Source organism: Typha latifolia, chromosome 13 (assembly GCF_019914945.1).
Source record: "Typha latifolia isolate L0001 chromosome 13, TyphaL0001v2, whole genome shotgun sequence".
In the NCBI taxonomy this organism is placed as follows: domain Eukaryota; kingdom Viridiplantae; phylum Streptophyta; class Magnoliopsida; order Poales; family Typhaceae; genus Typha; species Typha latifolia.
In genome coordinates this window covers 1,715,656-1,732,262 of record NC_133098.1, presented here as the reverse complement: position 1 = coordinate 1,732,262, position 16,607 = coordinate 1,715,656, and the positions used below count along the sequence as shown (strand labels likewise).

Below are 16,607 nucleotides of genomic sequence, written 5' to 3'. Positions count from 1 at the left end.
TGTACCCAGAGGACAACCCAATACATTATTATTATTATTATTATATTTAGCTGCTTCATAACAACTCCAAAGAGTAAGACCAGGCTAAGCTCTAGAAAGTATGCTATCATATGACCCTACTAAGAGGAAAAAAGAAGATTAGACATGGCATATAACCCATTCTCCTCTGCAAGTCTACAGGTATACAGATACTCCTACTGTGTGGGGTGAACTCTCCTCTTCCTTAATTCTACTCTTAGTCCTAACGATTTCCATCTCTTGTTTGCTTCTTTCTCCCTCACATAATAGAGCAGGCATTTGGGTTGTCATCACTGAACAAGTTGGTGAGGTGATCCTCCTGTCTGATGACTTGGCTGGAGATGGTAATGGCCTCCACATTCCTCACATATCCAGGAGGTGCTCTCTTGTCATAAGTCTGGGCAGCATAAGGGTGGACAACTAGATTGTAAGGAATATAAGGCCAGATCTCAGCTCTCTTCCCTGTGGACTGGGCTCTCTTGAGGACCTTGTGTGGCTCCACGTATCCAATGACAGTCACCTTCTGTTGCTTCCTATTGACTTCTACTGATTGAACTCCTACAAGAGAGCCATACTAGGAGCATGTGTTGTAAACACAAGAGTTATAAGAATCCAGATAGTAGTGTATTGATTAGAGAACTAACCTCTCATGTGAGAAAGAGCTTTCTTGACTTTAAGTTCACAGCCATCACAGTCCATCCTGACCTTTAGCTCCACAGTCTGCAACTGCTTCTTCCTGTATCTATGGCCACTGCTCAACAAACTAGAGAAGTAATCCAAGGTGGCTCCCATGGTGTTCTTCTTATTATTTTTCTTCTCTCTTTTTGAAGATCAGATGGAATGAAGGAAAGAACTAGCAGATTTAAAAGATAAGTTTGCTCTGGGATCTCAAAATCCCAGAGTCTTTCTCTATTCTTTGCTTCACCTCAAACCCTCTGTTAAATAGGCCTCCCAATGGCATAAAGCCCACAAAAAAGTTGTCACAACCCAAGCTTAATGTAATGTAGTACACGTGAGGGTAAAAATAATAATTTAAAGGGGGTGTCTTCAGGAAACCCAAAAGGGAACCACACTGTAGTCTGTGTGCTTTCTGCTAGGTCTCTGTCCTCCAAAATAATTGAAGTGATGTGGTGTATGGCAGTGGAGAATTCAGGCCTTAAATTTCAATGGTACAAGAAAGGATTTTGGGACTTCCCCTCTCTGACCAAGGAAATGAGGTTTGGCTCTGTCATGTGTTCTTCACTGATAAGGGCCGAGTGGAATGAGGAAAACAAATCAAAATTTAGCTCTATAGGTTTGTCATTTGGTTTGAAATTTTCTTAGTGATGGATGGAGAAGTAAATGAGTGATTAGGCTGTGATTGGAGGTGAGGCTGTCCAATTAGAACACTTCCCAAAGTGTGTGAGAATTTTTTTTAGTCCACTCAATCTGGGTCATATCAAAGTTCGCCTTAGATTCTAAAACTTCAAATGATATTAGCATATGTATTGCATGCATGCATTAATTGCCGGCTAAGTATTTTTCCCATCAAATATAAGAACTTCGAAAGCAATTCTAGCAAATGGGTAAAGTGTTCTATTTTGAGGTCATCTCCAGAGAATTTGCTACTTCTATATGACCCAATGCATGTCCATATGCATTGTTCAATTATGGGTGAGTGGATTCCTTTAGGTGGACATAGTAAGAAAGAAGGCATCCTGTTAATGGTTGCAGAATATAATCGTTTGACTGGGTCCCTTTATCGATCTCCTTCATAGAAAATTTTGCCTAGATGCCACAGCTAACAGCTTGCATCTAGTTCGACCCTTTGTTCCTTCTCGCAGTAGAAACTTAGTCAACAAGAAAAGGAATTGCACCACCCAGAAAAATGTCATCACAGCCAAAAAAAAATAAATAAAGAATGAGAAAACTTCATTATGGATGCATTGTAAGAAGTTGATTCTTTTAACACACACCGCACGTAAACAAATTAAATATAATCGAAGACAACTTTCTAATACTATGATAGATGATCAGTTCGTTTAAAAGTTTTTGTTATCAGATAATAGACAACTATATAGAGATATAAGATAATAGTAACAAGAAGAAAAATAATAATGCTTTTAATGCAAGTGCACATAGCACAAGGAAAATACAAAAAGATGGAACAGATGCATGGCACAAAGCTAAAACAAGGACCTCACACCAAACATGGGGGGGCACTCAGAACCCAATCAATCAGTGTAGGTATAGATGTATATAGTGTAGGATTTCAAGTGAGCAATGGAAAAAGGAGCGAAGGGGAAGACCCTTCTTTCTTTTTTTTTAATTGCCCCAAAGAAGAGACTTTGTGCCTCATGTGAGTGATGGGGTTGCTTAGCCCATGCACAATAATTGGTACCAACCATCCTAGAGGCCAAAGTAAAGATTCAAAGTTAGTTCACATGTGCAATAAGCATAAATTTATTGTAGTATAAGTCTCTTTATACAAATATAATAACTAAACAACAACTTATCTCAATACTAATTTACTACTACTCTCTTCTTCTTGTAATATTTCTATATTTACTCATTACTATTTTATCCATATAAAAATATTATTCAATCAACTGTCATTTCAATTATTCTCTCTTTATCCATCTATTATAAAAGTTATTTAGTCATTTATCAAAATATGTATCATAACACCACTATACCGGTTTACAATTATACACTAGTATAGCTTAAACCGGTATAAGCTCTTTTATGCAAGTTTAAAAAATAAGCATAGTTAAACTAGTATAAAAATTGTTCCACAACTGAACACCACTCTAAGCAACCTATAGAATAGCTCAATGGAAAGAGATGGGATGGGAGATGACCACACGACCCCTCTAAGAGGGAGGGAGTGGTTAGGGTTTGGCATTCTGTTTGGATCCCCAGCTGTGAGTTATATCAGGCACTGTTGTGATGTCAAGAGGCACTAACAATGGGCAACTGATGGGGATGTGAAAGATGCGGGAAAGATTTACTGCACAGAGGAGGAAGCTGAGAAGGGATTTGACAGTGAAAGGAGCAAGAAAGATGCAGTCATACAGCTAGTCCTGGTGGATGCACTTTTCAGAACCCTATGCCCTTACATCTTGATACTTCAATAGCTGTAGAACAGACAGGGATAATCTCAAAAATGTTACAGAAACCTGATTCAGCAATATCACTGAGCGTTTTACACAAGTGGTTTTTTTGGTAGACCCATCAAAGAAAATCTTGGGCAAAAAAATAATGAATGATTCATTACAAGCAAGACAGAGATCCGACAGCGTCTGTTTTACTCACAATAAGGGGTACAAAAGGAGCAAATTCCTCTGCTGACTATTTACATTGATGCACAAGGAGAACATTTAGCAGGAGGAGAAAAGAGGGAAACAATCTCAACTCTTTATAAATTAAAATTACATAGAGTAGTTTACCTTATTGGATGTTATCATTTGTTTGACCACTGGAATTCAATTTCTAAGTTCCGAGAGGGCCCGCTTTTGCTCTCAGGCAATAAAGTGTATTCCCCAGCGACTGATCCTAGCATTACAACCCGGTCAATCTGAATTGTCACCTTTCCGAATGAGCTCTGCAACCAGAAACACAGATTAGATTGTCTGGAATTCTTGGATTGAACATTGTCAACAAAATAACTATTTATAATATGAGAAGTTTGTTATTGCAAATGTTGTTCAGGTCAATACCTTTCCAAATTTGCTTTTGTTCTTGCAGGATATGTGAAGCTTCTGGCCTTTAGGGGGACTGTCAAATGCCCAAGCAAAGGCTTCATCCCATTCAGGCGTGGGACCAGTTGACACAATCTGACAATTAGAGAGAAAAGTTAATGCAAATTAGAAATATTAAATTGAGTAGAATCATCTTTGCAGCCAAAGATTAATATCAAGATTCATCTTAATCATCTTTGCAAGAGAAACAGAGTTGTAGTGATATACTACAATGCCACAGAGAACAGCATAAAATTCTTTAAATTGAAATTCAGTTAGCTTCCTTTTAGCCTTAAAATTTTGCAGTCATTAGAAGAATGAGTATATGTAAATAATAAAATATAAGCAAGAACTAGGAAAGGTGGCCTAAAGCGATCCCATAGTATGCCTCAGGAATTGAGAGGCCTTCGAACCTTTTCCATTTTTAATAAGTCAACAATTAACAGGACCTTCATATATAGACCTTTAGATATCAATCTTGAGGCATTATCAACTCAAACCCCAAAAAAGGAAAATTGAGATGAAACACCTTGTAAAAATATCCTCAACCTTTTCCCCAATAATACTGTGATACTACCTAGTATTAGACTCTTGCCGACAAACAACCAGAAGTTTCCACTATATAGACCATCTTAATCTCTATCCACCAAAAAAAAAACCTCTTATACTTTGAGCATGATTTAAATAAGTAATAAATGAATCGAATAGAAATCAAGGTTTACATCTTCTAGTACATGCACAAGATGAAAGGACCATAGAAAAGACTAAGATTATGATTGTTTTCTCATGTTATAGATCCAATTTTTTCAGAAAAAAAATGATATTGATAGCTTTATGCAGAATTTTTTTTCCCTAGGGGTGATGAATAGCTGCAGTATAAGTATCTCAAACTCAGAACTAGCAAAGAAGGAACCAACTGGACTAATGATGAGACTGAAGATGCTAAGCAGCTGACTTTAATCTAGAAGTAGTATTATAAGTTCCAGTTAAAATATAAGAGGGCCACCTTGTAGTAGTTAAAAAAAAAAAATCTATATGCCTACAGATCCAAACAGGACTGATGCAGACAGGTGCTTACCTTCGTTTGTCTAGGTGGATTGCTACCAAGTGTGAGTTTACAGAACACACTAGGGTTTCCTACTGATTGCCTCAAATTGTTGCCACGCTTTATAGTAACCGTAAGTGTTCCTGGTAAACACTGCAAAAGCAGTTCGGCCTTCTCCTGGAACCGAGGTGGGCCAGACTGAATCAAGTACTGAAGTAGAGGAATAGCCTCTGAGGCAGCAACTGACTGAGCTTTGAAAACTTCAGTTGGGCATGCTGACCATGCTTGCCTAAGAAGATAAAGTGAATCTAGTGCTGCTTCTTGAGTTGCTTCTGATCCAGTTTTAAGGGAAGTCACAAGATGAGGGATACATAATGTTGCAGGTTCAGTGACCCTCAATCGAGGGAAATTGCTAAGCAGTGCATTAAGTGCTTTAAGATACTCCTCATTCACACTCCCTGTAGCCCATATATCCTTTTCAATTGCAGCTGCAAAATAAAAACCATGATCAGACATAAGAAAGGAACAACACATTCATGTAAAGTGAGCTAAGTACAAACAAACGCTTTCAGCATTTAATCTGCAATATTCAAGATACTCTATTTTAGTATGGAGGAACAGCGTCAATCCTCTATACTATTGTTTAACTGGTATTTAAGAGTGTACAACTAACATTTGAAAATAGCAAACAAGACATTCTGAACCTTCATTGTCTGATTATGGAGAGGGAACCAATGAGCAAGTCGTACAACCCAAATTAAATGCCCTCTTCTTTTGAGAGGTGCTATCAGGTAAAGTTCATGTTCCCACATAGTCTATCCTTGAAATGTGATCTCTTAGAAGTCAGAATACTAGAACCTTGAATTTCTCAAATGAAAAAAAGCTAAGCTCTTTTAATATAATAATTTATTTCTGTTAGAACCCTATGTAGAGCTCCAGTAGCATATCCAAAGTCGGTAAGTTTAGGAACTTAAATCAAATTCATTTTATTACTCCATTTCAAGGAGATGCTGATCCCAACAATAGGTTGTTTAACACATTAACTTTAATAGAACCAACTTAAAACTAGACATGTATCAATCACTATACAGAGGAAAATAACTTTTATCTAAAAATCCTCTATCACTTAATGTATCTCGCAGAGTTTGGGGAGTTCCCATTTCAATTTTGATAGGATTTGATTAAACAGTAACATCAGATTGACAAGAACTTACCAGTTATAGCTCTGACAGTTTCACTGGAGGCATACTCTTGGATTGTATGATTAGAGAAAAGAAGTTTAACAAACATTGCAGCCTGAACAGATGTATCCGGATTGCTGGAATTGATAAGGTCCAGGACAACCTGAACACCACCAGATTCTGCAACAGCTCTCTTATTTGATCTACTGTACATTACAAGGTTTTGCAAAGCACATATAGCTACCACTTTCATTTCTTCAGTTGGTTGATCTTCAAGAAGGTTAACTAAAGCACGGCATGCTGAAACAGCATCTGCAGATCGAGCTAGACCCTCATTTTGGAAAAGATCTCCTAAAGCAAGAGCTGCAAGCAGCCTTCCTTGCTGGGATTGTGTTTGGGGATCCAGAAGGTACATGGATAATGGTGAAATAGCAGATTTAGCAGCTTTGGCTTCTCTAATCTTTACATTGTTAAGCAGTGCCTCCAGAAGTCTAGCTGCAGTTTCCTCACATTGATGATTCCTTAGAAGATCTAATAATGCTTCTACAGCTCCACTTTCAGCCATTGCTTCTGCACTGGTTGAATCATCACTTTCTAACACAAGCAGGGCATTCAATGCACCCACAACAGTACCTTCTGTTCCAGAGCGGAGCAACTGTACTAGCACAGCAACAGGCACTTCCAAGAAAAATTCAGAGCTGTATTGAAGAATACTGGACAAAACAGATGCAGCTGATTCCCATATAACATGAGATAAAGGTGTATCAGCTTGCAATATCACTTTGGACAGCTCATAGACACCACCTTCTTTTGCAATTGTATTTGGCCAAGCCAATGCAAGATTGGCAAGAGCTTTTATAGCTCTCTGCTGTAAAATGGGGAGACCTGAACCAAGGACTTGGATAAGGGGGCCAATTGCTTGCTCTGTTATGGCATCTTTTTGAAGGTGTTCTTCTAAAAGAAGATGGGATAGTAGTTCTGCAGCTAACTGTTGCACAGCTGGTGTAGATGAATGCAATAAAGTAAGAACTGGTTCAATGGACTGCTGAGGTGTCAGGTTATAATCAGCTCGACACTGCGGATGCTCCAAGATATTCACGAGAACCTGCAAAGTGCTATGCTGTCCATCAGGACCAATTTCTGCCTTGGATAGTAGCAAGAAAAGAGGCTGTACAACTTTAGCTGCAGATGGTCCCTTGGCAATGCTAGCATTATTTGTTAAAATTCGAAGCAATTCTGCAAGTGCAACACAGAGAAAATCAGGAGCTTCATGGAGGATATCAAGTATGCTTTCAATCACTCCAGCCTTGACCATTTCCAATTTACAAGCTGGCCTGTCCTTCCCTAACTTCACCAAAGCACTAGCAACTGCCTCATGAAGCATGTAATTTTTACCAAATAGAAGACCAACAAGAGGAATAACGGCACCATGTGCAGCAACTAGTTCTGCCAATTGATCATCATCTAAAAGTTTTTCCAGTGCACGAACTACTGAATGCTGAGCAGGACTATTTTCACTAACTAGTAGAGACACCAGAGGCTCCACACAACGAGCTGCAGCCATTGTAGACCGAATTCTCGTATTCCTGAAAAGAACACAACATAATTCTGCAGCATCCCCTTTTAGTTCCACTGAACAGTTCGAAGAAAGAATCCGACAAAGAACATCTACTGCATTCATCTCAACATCTGCAACAGCAAGGGCTCTTGATGGATTATCAGAAAGCAACCTAACAAGTGCAGAAATAGCTGCATGCTGCTCCCTCTCTAAACCAGTATTCAGAATCTCTACAAGAGGTTGAACGGCTTGCCGAGCTGATTCACCATTTCTGATATGTTCTGCACAAAACAAGCTCTCCAATGCTTTAGCTGCACTGTACCGGGAATTCCTGCCTCCCAAGCGTAAGACTGCGACAAGTTGATTTACAGAACCATATGCAGATTCATGGCGTCGTATTTCAGCGCTGCTGAACAGAATACCTAATAACTCAGTGGTTGCTTCTTCTGTAGCATCTTGTGGACTAAGTGAAAGATACTTGGTAAGTGCCTCTAGAGCCCCTGCTTCAGCCATTACCAGTTTGTTTGATGGGCAATCTACTGCTAGCTGGGTTAGAAGACCCAATGCTAGGAAAGGTGCACCTGGTCGATCTGGAATTGGCTTGAGTAAATCAACAAGTAGAGGTATTGTTTTCCTAGAAGTTGCACCAACACGGATATCATCAACTCTGAACAACCTCTCTAGTGCAATTTGCTCTGGATTGCGCACCAAGTTGAACTCCTCTGACAATTCCAAAAGATCAGCTATATCACTATCAGCACAACCAAGCAAAGATATAAGCCCACTGGCAGCCCCAGAATTAGCAACAGCCAGCAAAGTTCCTCTGCTACCATTACAGACTAGACTTGCCAAAGCTTGTGCAGCAAAATATCTGTTTGCTGACTCCTCTGATCTCAGTAAGTTAGAGAGGATCGGAATGGAGTGTAACGCAGCGTTTGACCGTATGATATCTCTTTCTTCGAAAAGCACTGCCAAGAGTAAAGCACAAACCCATGTGCTATTATCGTCTTTAGAATCGCTCTGCCAAAGAACCATGAATCAAGTTAGAGTAAGACCCAAGAGTGAAATCTAATTATCTCTAAAAGATATGACATAGGTAAAGAAGTAGACAAGGTAGAATATCAAAAAAAGATACAGAAGTCCTCATAGAGTAGATGTATATAACTAAGTGGTTAACGGTAGCAATCAACATACTTGCATATATAGGAATGCATTCTGAGATATCTTGTCTGTAAGAGTTTCAACTGCTCCAGCCTCCAAAATTTCTGCTTTAGTTCGGTTATCATTAGAAGCAAGAACGGCAAGCAGCCATAAAGCAATCATGTTACCCGAGATCACAGCCGTGCAACACTCAGCATCACCATTTCTGTATTGCTCTTTGGAATGCCTATAAATGCTTATGTCCATAATGCTTTCAGTACCCTTGTTTTCCGTAGATAAATTTGTTAAATTGAGCATACCAATCAGAGAATGAATGAGGTGAGTGCACAAGTTTGATTCTCTCAAAGATTCTATCAGCTTCTGGCCGTGCTGTTTTGCTGCACAAATAAGAAGAGCACTTCCACCAACCTTAACTATCAAATTGTTGGAGCTAATGATTCGTCTTGCAATTGATGATATACACCCTGAAGTTTCAGATACTAAACCACCCAGTATAACATGCTGATCACAACAGAGTCTTGACACTACTTCTATGGCTTTATCTTGCACAGAGGGTGTTCCATCAGCCACACATGAAATAAAGGGAAGAATTGTGTGGGGATACTCTGCAAGAACTGCCCAGGGAGATTTTACATGCTCGCTTGCTCCTTTTGATCTTGATAGAAGCACCAGTGCATCAAGGACTTCTGATGTAGCAGAAGCTTCAGTATTAGTAGATTCCAAAAGCGCAGCTAGAGAGAGAACTGTTCCAGCACGGTTAACACTACCTAACAAAGCCTGATCAATGGAACGAAACTGTAGAAGACGTGCAATTGCTGCAGCTGCATGAGTTCTTCCATCAATAGTGCCGTCTCGCAGAACTCGTGTTACAGGGAAAATAATGTCATCAGGGCCTGCCTGCACAGACACTTCATAATCCAGAAGAAGGTTTGCTAAAGCTCGTGTTGCCTGTTCTGCTACTTCCAGAACTGAGGAATTCGCTAGCAAGATTAATGGAGGTAATGCATCCCGAGCAACTGCGGCCAGCTCCTTGTTTTGGTTAATTGAAAGAAAAATAGAAGCAAGGCAGCATGAAACCTCCGTCAGAATTTTATCAGACTCCACATTAACAAGCTTCATGACTGACCAAAAAGTTTTTATAGCAACATGAGTTTCTCTCAGGTCCTTGCGGCAATGAAAGATTCCAGCAAGAGCAGATGCAGATTTGGCTTGAGTTTCTTCCCTGGAGGAGCTGAGGATTTTTATCATTGTCTCAATGGCATCATTTGCAGCACTTCCTTCATGCAAAATATCGTTAAGGGGCGCAACTGAAAGCAAACTTTGTAATGCATCCAAAACATAAATTTTAGATTCAGGCTGTTCACTGGTTAGTAAAGCAGATAACTGGCTAATGGTTCCCGTATCTGACTTGTGGATAAGATGGTTTAACGTTTTAGATGCTATCTCCTTTCCATTGTCACTTCCATTTTTCAGCAGCCACAGTAAAGCAGGAACAGCATCAGCACTGTCTACGCATGCCCGTATATCTTCACTGTGGTTACAAAGGTTTCCAAGGATAGTTGCAGAATCTTCTTTAGCTTTTACAGATCCCGTTTCTAATATTTGAACAAGAGGAGGTATACCTCCAGCAGCAGTTATAGCCCACTTGCTCTCATCATTTTCATGGGATAAAAGGCAAAGCAAAGCAACAGCACATTCCTGTTGTTGTTCCGAAGAGAGACCAAGAAGAGATATCAACAATTGGACCCCTTCACGACCTTGTAATGCATGCCATAGACTAGATTCCTTATTGCAGAGAGTAAGAAGAGATTTTGTGAGCTCGTCTTGCACTTCATTAGTTGCCATGGTTACTAAACCAACAAGAAGACGTTTTGCATCAGAATTGCTAAGTGCCTTTGAGAGAATAGCATTTCCATACAAACTGGCTAATGCTTCAATTATGCGTTCTTGTACAAGAAATGGCAACTTAGGATTAAACTGTTTTATCAATATCTTCTCAACAATCAAAGGGTCTGACGCACTGATAGATTCAGCATTTGTATCATATATCATCAGGGCTGAAGCTAAAGCACCAAGTGTGTCAGCAACCTGTGCAGGTGAAGAACATGATTCAAGGCTTTCACCAAGGCTGGAAATGACATAAGACAACCCACCAGATATATTTGCCAACGCACACATTGCATTTTCTTGTAGTGCTTGAGCGGATTCTCCTTGCATAAATTCTTTTGATGGAGCAATAGTTGCATTTATAAGAGCAGGAATGCCATTGAAATTAGCTATCTCACGCCTGGCTTCCTTACATTGTGCAGAAAGAGATTTAAGAGCACCTGCAGCCTCAGCTCTAATAGAAGCTTCATTACCAGGCCCTAATAACTTGAGGAGTCGTTTTGTGGTTTCTGCAGCTAAAACTTGAGAACAGACAGATGCATCTTCCATCATTACACATCCAAGAAGATAGCAAACATTTGCAAGGGTACTCATTTCTCCAGAACCAAGCAGTTTTATAAGTGTATCAACTCCACCAGATTGTATGGTTGCAAACCAGAACCCTTCTGTGCTCTTTGACAAGTTCTTCAGTGTCCCAGTAAGCAGACCATCCACCAAACTTCCATTTGTGAGACCATTTTTCAGCTGAACCCATAATACAGGAACAACAGCTTCAGTTGAGAAAATCTTTGATCCGACATGATCCCTGGCCCCACCTTGTGAGACAGCATATATAGTTTTAGCAGCTGCTGTTTGGCCTTCAGCAGAGCTGGATTTAAGAAGACCAAGCAATGGAGGAATGCAACCGCCAAGTAAAACTTTTACCCTTAGTTCTTCCTCCTTGCAGAGAGACCCTAAAACAGAAGCAGCCTGTATCTTCACTCCTAATGACCCTGATCTGAGGAGAGAAACAAGTATTGGAACAGCCTGTGAATGTGAACCAACAGCTCCAAAGGCATTATCACGGGTTTCAATAAGATCCAGTAACTGTTTCAATGAGCTTTCTTTCTCTTGAGGGGTTGAAGAACTTCGGCGCAATTGTTCTATACATTGTGCTACACTCGAAAGTGTCCCATCTACATCCTCCATACTACTGCGATCTCTGCAAGCGACATTTCATCAGATCTAAAGGAAAAGCTGAAAAAAGCAAAAAGAATTACTTGAATAAAGGTAATAATTGTTACCAACTTCAGTTAGGAAAAAATATCAAAGTAAAATATTATACTGAAAAATTAAGTACTGGTACTTTAAAAAGCCCATTTTAATATGAGGGTCATCCTTAGGTAGCATATAACTCAATGCAACAATAATGGTTTGGTGACCTATGCTATCAAAATCCAGAAATCAACACAATTTGAGGTCATTTTAGTGTCTCATTCTGATCAAACCCATTTTGACTTTATAGTTTTCAACTAGACCAAAATCTGAATCCATGTAGAGAGATAATAAATGCAGGAATCAAGATCTATCTCCACAGATAATTCCATGCATTATTATATACTTTTTCCCCAGTAAGTATCCTCCTCTTTTAATGAGGAGAGAAATCCAACTACAGTTGCAAATCTCAAATTTATACAAAAAAGGCTTATCTCATTTAGATGTAAGTGAGAGAGAGAGAGAGGAAAATGATTGAAGGTTAAAACCTTCTACAAGAACAGTACCCTGTAATGAGTGTTGGAGAAAATGAAAAAAGTTGAAATTCCTACTTTTCCACTATTTCTCTGTCATCTTTCCTTCCATCAGGAAGTACTAATCTGCTTCATTTGCTTCTTCCTCTCTGTTTGGATGAAATCTCTTTGAAGTCCTAGTGTCCTCCAAATAATATTGCCCTTATTTGTCTAAAAACTCATAAGTAGTACCATAATATCCAAAAATTCCACAGTCAATGTTCAGAGAAAGAGCAAAGTGAGCTTAATGACAGCTGCAGTGGATGATATGCATACAAATACCGAAGTAGATCTCTAACCTCACACTCATGATGGCTCAACTTTACCTTACAGCTTGGCTGCCATAGATTTTTTTTTCTATTTGTATATATAACTAACTCATGGCCCTCAAGCACAGCAATCAGATAAGGTATGAAGGAAACCTAATAACGACCACGAGGAAGATGAGGATGACTAGAGAAGATAAGGAGATATTGATGACTACAGAAGCATCAAAACTCAGGTAGTTGAGTTCCCTATCCTTTTAAAGTTGAAGCTTGAACTAATGTAGCCACGTATGATGGTACTCTAGAGTCATGTGCAAATACCCTTTGTTCTTGTTCAAAAGTAGAGTTGTGTGCCTTTATCATACTTCATTATGCAAATGAAAACATTCTAAAGGCACCAACCATAATTCATAAATTGGTTCAATTTCGTATTATATGACCTTATGCAAAGCTTACATTTGCAGATATGACATACAAAGTGCACAAGGGGATGACCTAATGTTCCGGTGGCATGACAAACATGGTTTTGATATCATGTCAAAGAGCACTAAGTCATCTAAAAAGATGATCTGCATGGTAATCATAATATAAAAACATTGAGAAACTAGGCCCCACACATGATATATTAGCAAGTATACAGGACAAACTACTACTCATGGGAAACTTGGTACAAGCTCTTCTAAAAATACATGTGAAGTCGTCTAAATACAAACCTTCACATCATAATGTAAACTCCTTGAGGACACATCCAGAGCATATTACATTTAGCTCAGATGAATCGGTATAAATCATTCATCTTCTTATCATTCAAGGCCATTGATGAAAGTTGAAACTCTTCCATTCTTTTTCTTTGTCTTTAGGCTTCCCATGCAGATCCATGTATGTCATTTTGATGTATTGAACCGCATAGGTCAATATGCAATTGAAATCATAAAAGTATTTATGCTTCAGCGAAGCATAAACAATCCCTTATATGCACAAAGTTGGGCACAACATTTTGAAGCGAAAAAGTGGAAATTCTCTATCTAAATTTTTTTCAGCTCTTCAATGTAATTTATTCAATGAATGGAATATCATTCAAAAACAAAGTAAGAAAAATTAAGAGAAAGAATATTGCTAATCTGTTTCAAATTATTGCCTCTCTGTCAGCAAGGATCCGATATACATGAAAAATGTGTCTAAAGATATTTTTCATGTTTGATTGATAGGTTGAAAGATCATGATATATGAACAATCAAACCATTTACTACTGCCTATTTGGTTTATATCATTTTCATCCATTCACTCTATTTAATATAAAGTTTATGACATGTCATAATAATCTAGATTCTAGAAGGTTCAGGATTTGATGGTACTTAAACATGTAAACTAGGTGTTCAGTTTCAACAGCTTGTAGTTTAGAAGCAGATATATCAAATTGTAAGAATACCGCTCATGAACATGCGCTCCGACAATAGAAATCCTGATCAACTGTAACTGTTTCCAGCATGTATGTCTGATTTCTATCTCTCGAGAACTTCTGATTTGCAGATCATGAGCAATAAGATGTCCTATTAGTTATCATAGGTTTAAGACCAATATCATAAGTTCATAACAAGAATGTAGATGAACATATACACATGCATATATATATAAACACCTTCTCTTAACTCCGCGATAAAAAGGAAAGGGAGGGTTCAATATCGTGGTTTAATTAATGCAATTAATCTTGACATCATGTATATGGAATGTAGTTTTTACCTTAGTCTCATCAGAATGTCTGGTAACAGCTACATGATATGCAACCTATAAGTAAACATTTTACATTTACCTTGAGCCTGTCTTTATGACCGAGTGTGGAGTTGGGGGTTCTGTATCCGTATTTCTTTCCTGTGAGCATACATGGAAAAAAGAATGAAGATATCAAAGATACGAGCTTTATCATACAAAGAAAAAAAAACTGAAGCATACTAAGCTGAGTGTGCAGAGAGGACTTAACTGTCTAGGTGCAAGACAACTTCAATGGAGAACAAATACCCTCTGATCTCATAAGGATGGTTAATTATGATAATTTTGCTCCTTAAACATACTGTAGTCCAACAATTTGGCTACTGATCAATTCCAATGTGCCGTAGTTTACGACCACAATTGGTCCACGGCCAGAGGAAGTGTACTAACACATTCTAAAACTTCTTTGCCACAAGATAGACTAGAAACGACAAACATTTCAGCTTAAATAGCAAAAGAGTAAAAGACTAGTGTTCATGCCTAAAACAGATCCAAGTTTGGTTTAGTGTTTATCATACACAAATTGTCACATACAAAATTTTATCTTGCTCAATAATTTTACTCAGAAAAACCTATGCCATCAAAGCGTTGCAAAAAGAAGGCATGCAAAGACCATGCGTGTAAGCTGCTATCAGTTTCACCTATAGTAACATTGCTGCAAGAACGACAATCATGGGCTTACACAAAGAACACACCAAGGAGAATCTTACCAGATCTGCAGCTCCACGGCTGCTGCCATTGGTGCCTGTGTACCTCCACGCTAGTGCAGCCGCCATCTCCTCTAAATTTTAAACTCTCGTCGAATAGATCTAGTCCTTCAAACATTAGAAAGTGTTAAAAGCCAATTCAAGAAAAGGACGCATTGAGATCTACGCTAAAAAGCATCAGAATCAGAATCAAGATTTCTCCAGGAAGGTCATTCCAGATCCAGATCTGGATCTGAATTCACTCCTTCCACCTCCAAACCTACACAGATCTAACCAATTCTAAGTGATTCAAGGTCTCTACACAAAATCGGAACTAAATCCAAACAAACAGTACTGATTTACCAACCACATATAGATCACTCATTCCTCTCTCAAATGCCTCAAATTCGTCAAAGAAACCATACTAAATCCACGCACTTTCCACTTAAAACCACTCGGATCTCAAAAAAGAATCACGAAAATTTTGGAGTAAAACAATCGCATTGATGTCACTCACTACAAAGAGACCAGATCACCTGCTCACACTCCCTATCCTCCAACAATCCACCGAAAAATGCGAAGATTTCAAAAACCTTGACACTAACCTTTGATGGCTTGGTGAAGTAATCGATTCAATCTCAAAGAAGAGAACGAGAAGGAGAGATCTTTAGAATTGAAGGAATGGAGCTCTCTCTCTCTTTCTCTCTCCACCGCGGAGAGAGAAATCCTCAAAACTTCTTTTCACCCTTTTCTTCTAAAATTCCGCACTTAACTAAGCCAAGTGAAATTTATAGTAAGGTGTTCTGTCTCTCTCTCTCTCTCTCTCTCTCTCTCTCTCTCTCTCTCTCTCTCTCTCCCCCTCTCTCCAACGACTGCCGACAATTGACAAGGCACTCCGCGAGCTTTGGCGGCGGCTCCGAGCGAACCGGCGCGAGCCGCAAAATTAGCGTTTCTTAAATTGTTAAACGTTCTAGGGTTTTATTTGATAAAATTCCCCAAAAATATTGTGAATCCGTAGCGTAATCCACGTATATTTATTAACAATTTATAAATAAGCCATAGAAAATTCGAAGATTTAGATAAAAGGTCAGCTAGCCAAGTTAACAGCTATTTCTTGCGCTCCTCTCTCTATCAACAACAGCTGGCAAACACTATAATATGCAAAAAAATGCCCAAATTATAAGATAATAGTGCATAGTAGTGGCTAGTGACGGTGGTAGTTAATAATTAACATTTTTGCATGGGCTAAAAATTATAAAAATAAAATAAAAAATATTCCTTATCATACCAAACTTCCAACCTCCCCCCATTTATGAGAATATACTTCCTTATAAAACTACACTGCATCACAGTGTCTTGCACGAATCACCACCGTCCAATTCCGGATCAATCAAGCTGATGTGGACGGGCTAACAGATGCGAGGAAAACGTTCTTTGCTTGACCGTGACGGCATAACAATCTCGCAACTTACAAAAACTAATTAAATGCATACCTTTCCCACGGCCACGTGGATGAAATGCACATGCAATTTAATTTTTGTTAGGGGGTAGTT

The 16,607-nt window shown here is 38.8% G+C and overlaps 2 protein-coding genes and 1 long non-coding RNA gene across 5 annotated transcripts; 1 reads left to right on the top strand and 2 right to left on the bottom strand.

The window, feature by feature from the left end:
• Window positions 1-8: 8 nt before the first annotated feature.
• On the bottom strand, window positions 9-3,118 carry LOC140800366 (heavy metal-associated isoprenylated plant protein 23). Its single transcript, XM_073155111.1, has 2 exons — window positions 663-3,118; window positions 9-576 (listed from the first exon to the last, which is right to left on the bottom strand). The coding sequence occupies exons 1-2, from the start codon at window positions 808-810 to the stop codon at window positions 278-280; spliced, it is 447 nt and encodes a 148-aa protein (XP_073011212.1). The 5' UTR covers window positions 811-3,118; the 3' UTR covers window positions 9-277.
• A 125-nt stretch (window positions 3,119-3,243) lies between these two features.
• On the bottom strand, window positions 3,244-15,902 carry LOC140800364 (protein CELLULOSE SYNTHASE INTERACTIVE 1). 3 transcript variants are annotated; one of them, XM_073155106.1, is made up of 8 exons: window positions 15,660-15,902; window positions 15,079-15,183; window positions 14,412-14,470; window positions 8,716-11,770; window positions 5,997-8,541; window positions 4,816-5,270; window positions 3,717-3,833; window positions 3,244-3,601 (listed from the first exon to the last, which is right to left on the bottom strand). In XM_073155106.1, the coding sequence occupies exons 2-8, from the start codon at window positions 15,142-15,144 to the stop codon at window positions 3,461-3,463; spliced, it is 6,438 nt and encodes a 2,145-aa protein (XP_073011207.1). In that variant the 5' UTR covers window positions 15,145-15,183; window positions 15,660-15,902; the 3' UTR covers window positions 3,244-3,460. The 3 variants fall into 3 exon arrangements, with proteins under 3 accessions (XP_073011207.1, XP_073011210.1, XP_073011209.1); XM_073155109.1 differs by having other exon boundaries at window positions 8,716-11,761; XM_073155108.1 differs by having other exon boundaries at window positions 15,079-15,177; window positions 15,660-15,818.
• On the top strand, window positions 11,709-13,090 carry LOC140800367 (uncharacterized). The gene is made up of 3 exons (XR_012111185.1): window positions 11,709-11,838; window positions 12,733-12,837; window positions 13,066-13,090. It is a non-coding gene; the product is annotated as an uncharacterized lncRNA (long non-coding RNA).
• Window positions 15,903-16,607: the final 705 nt, after the last annotated feature.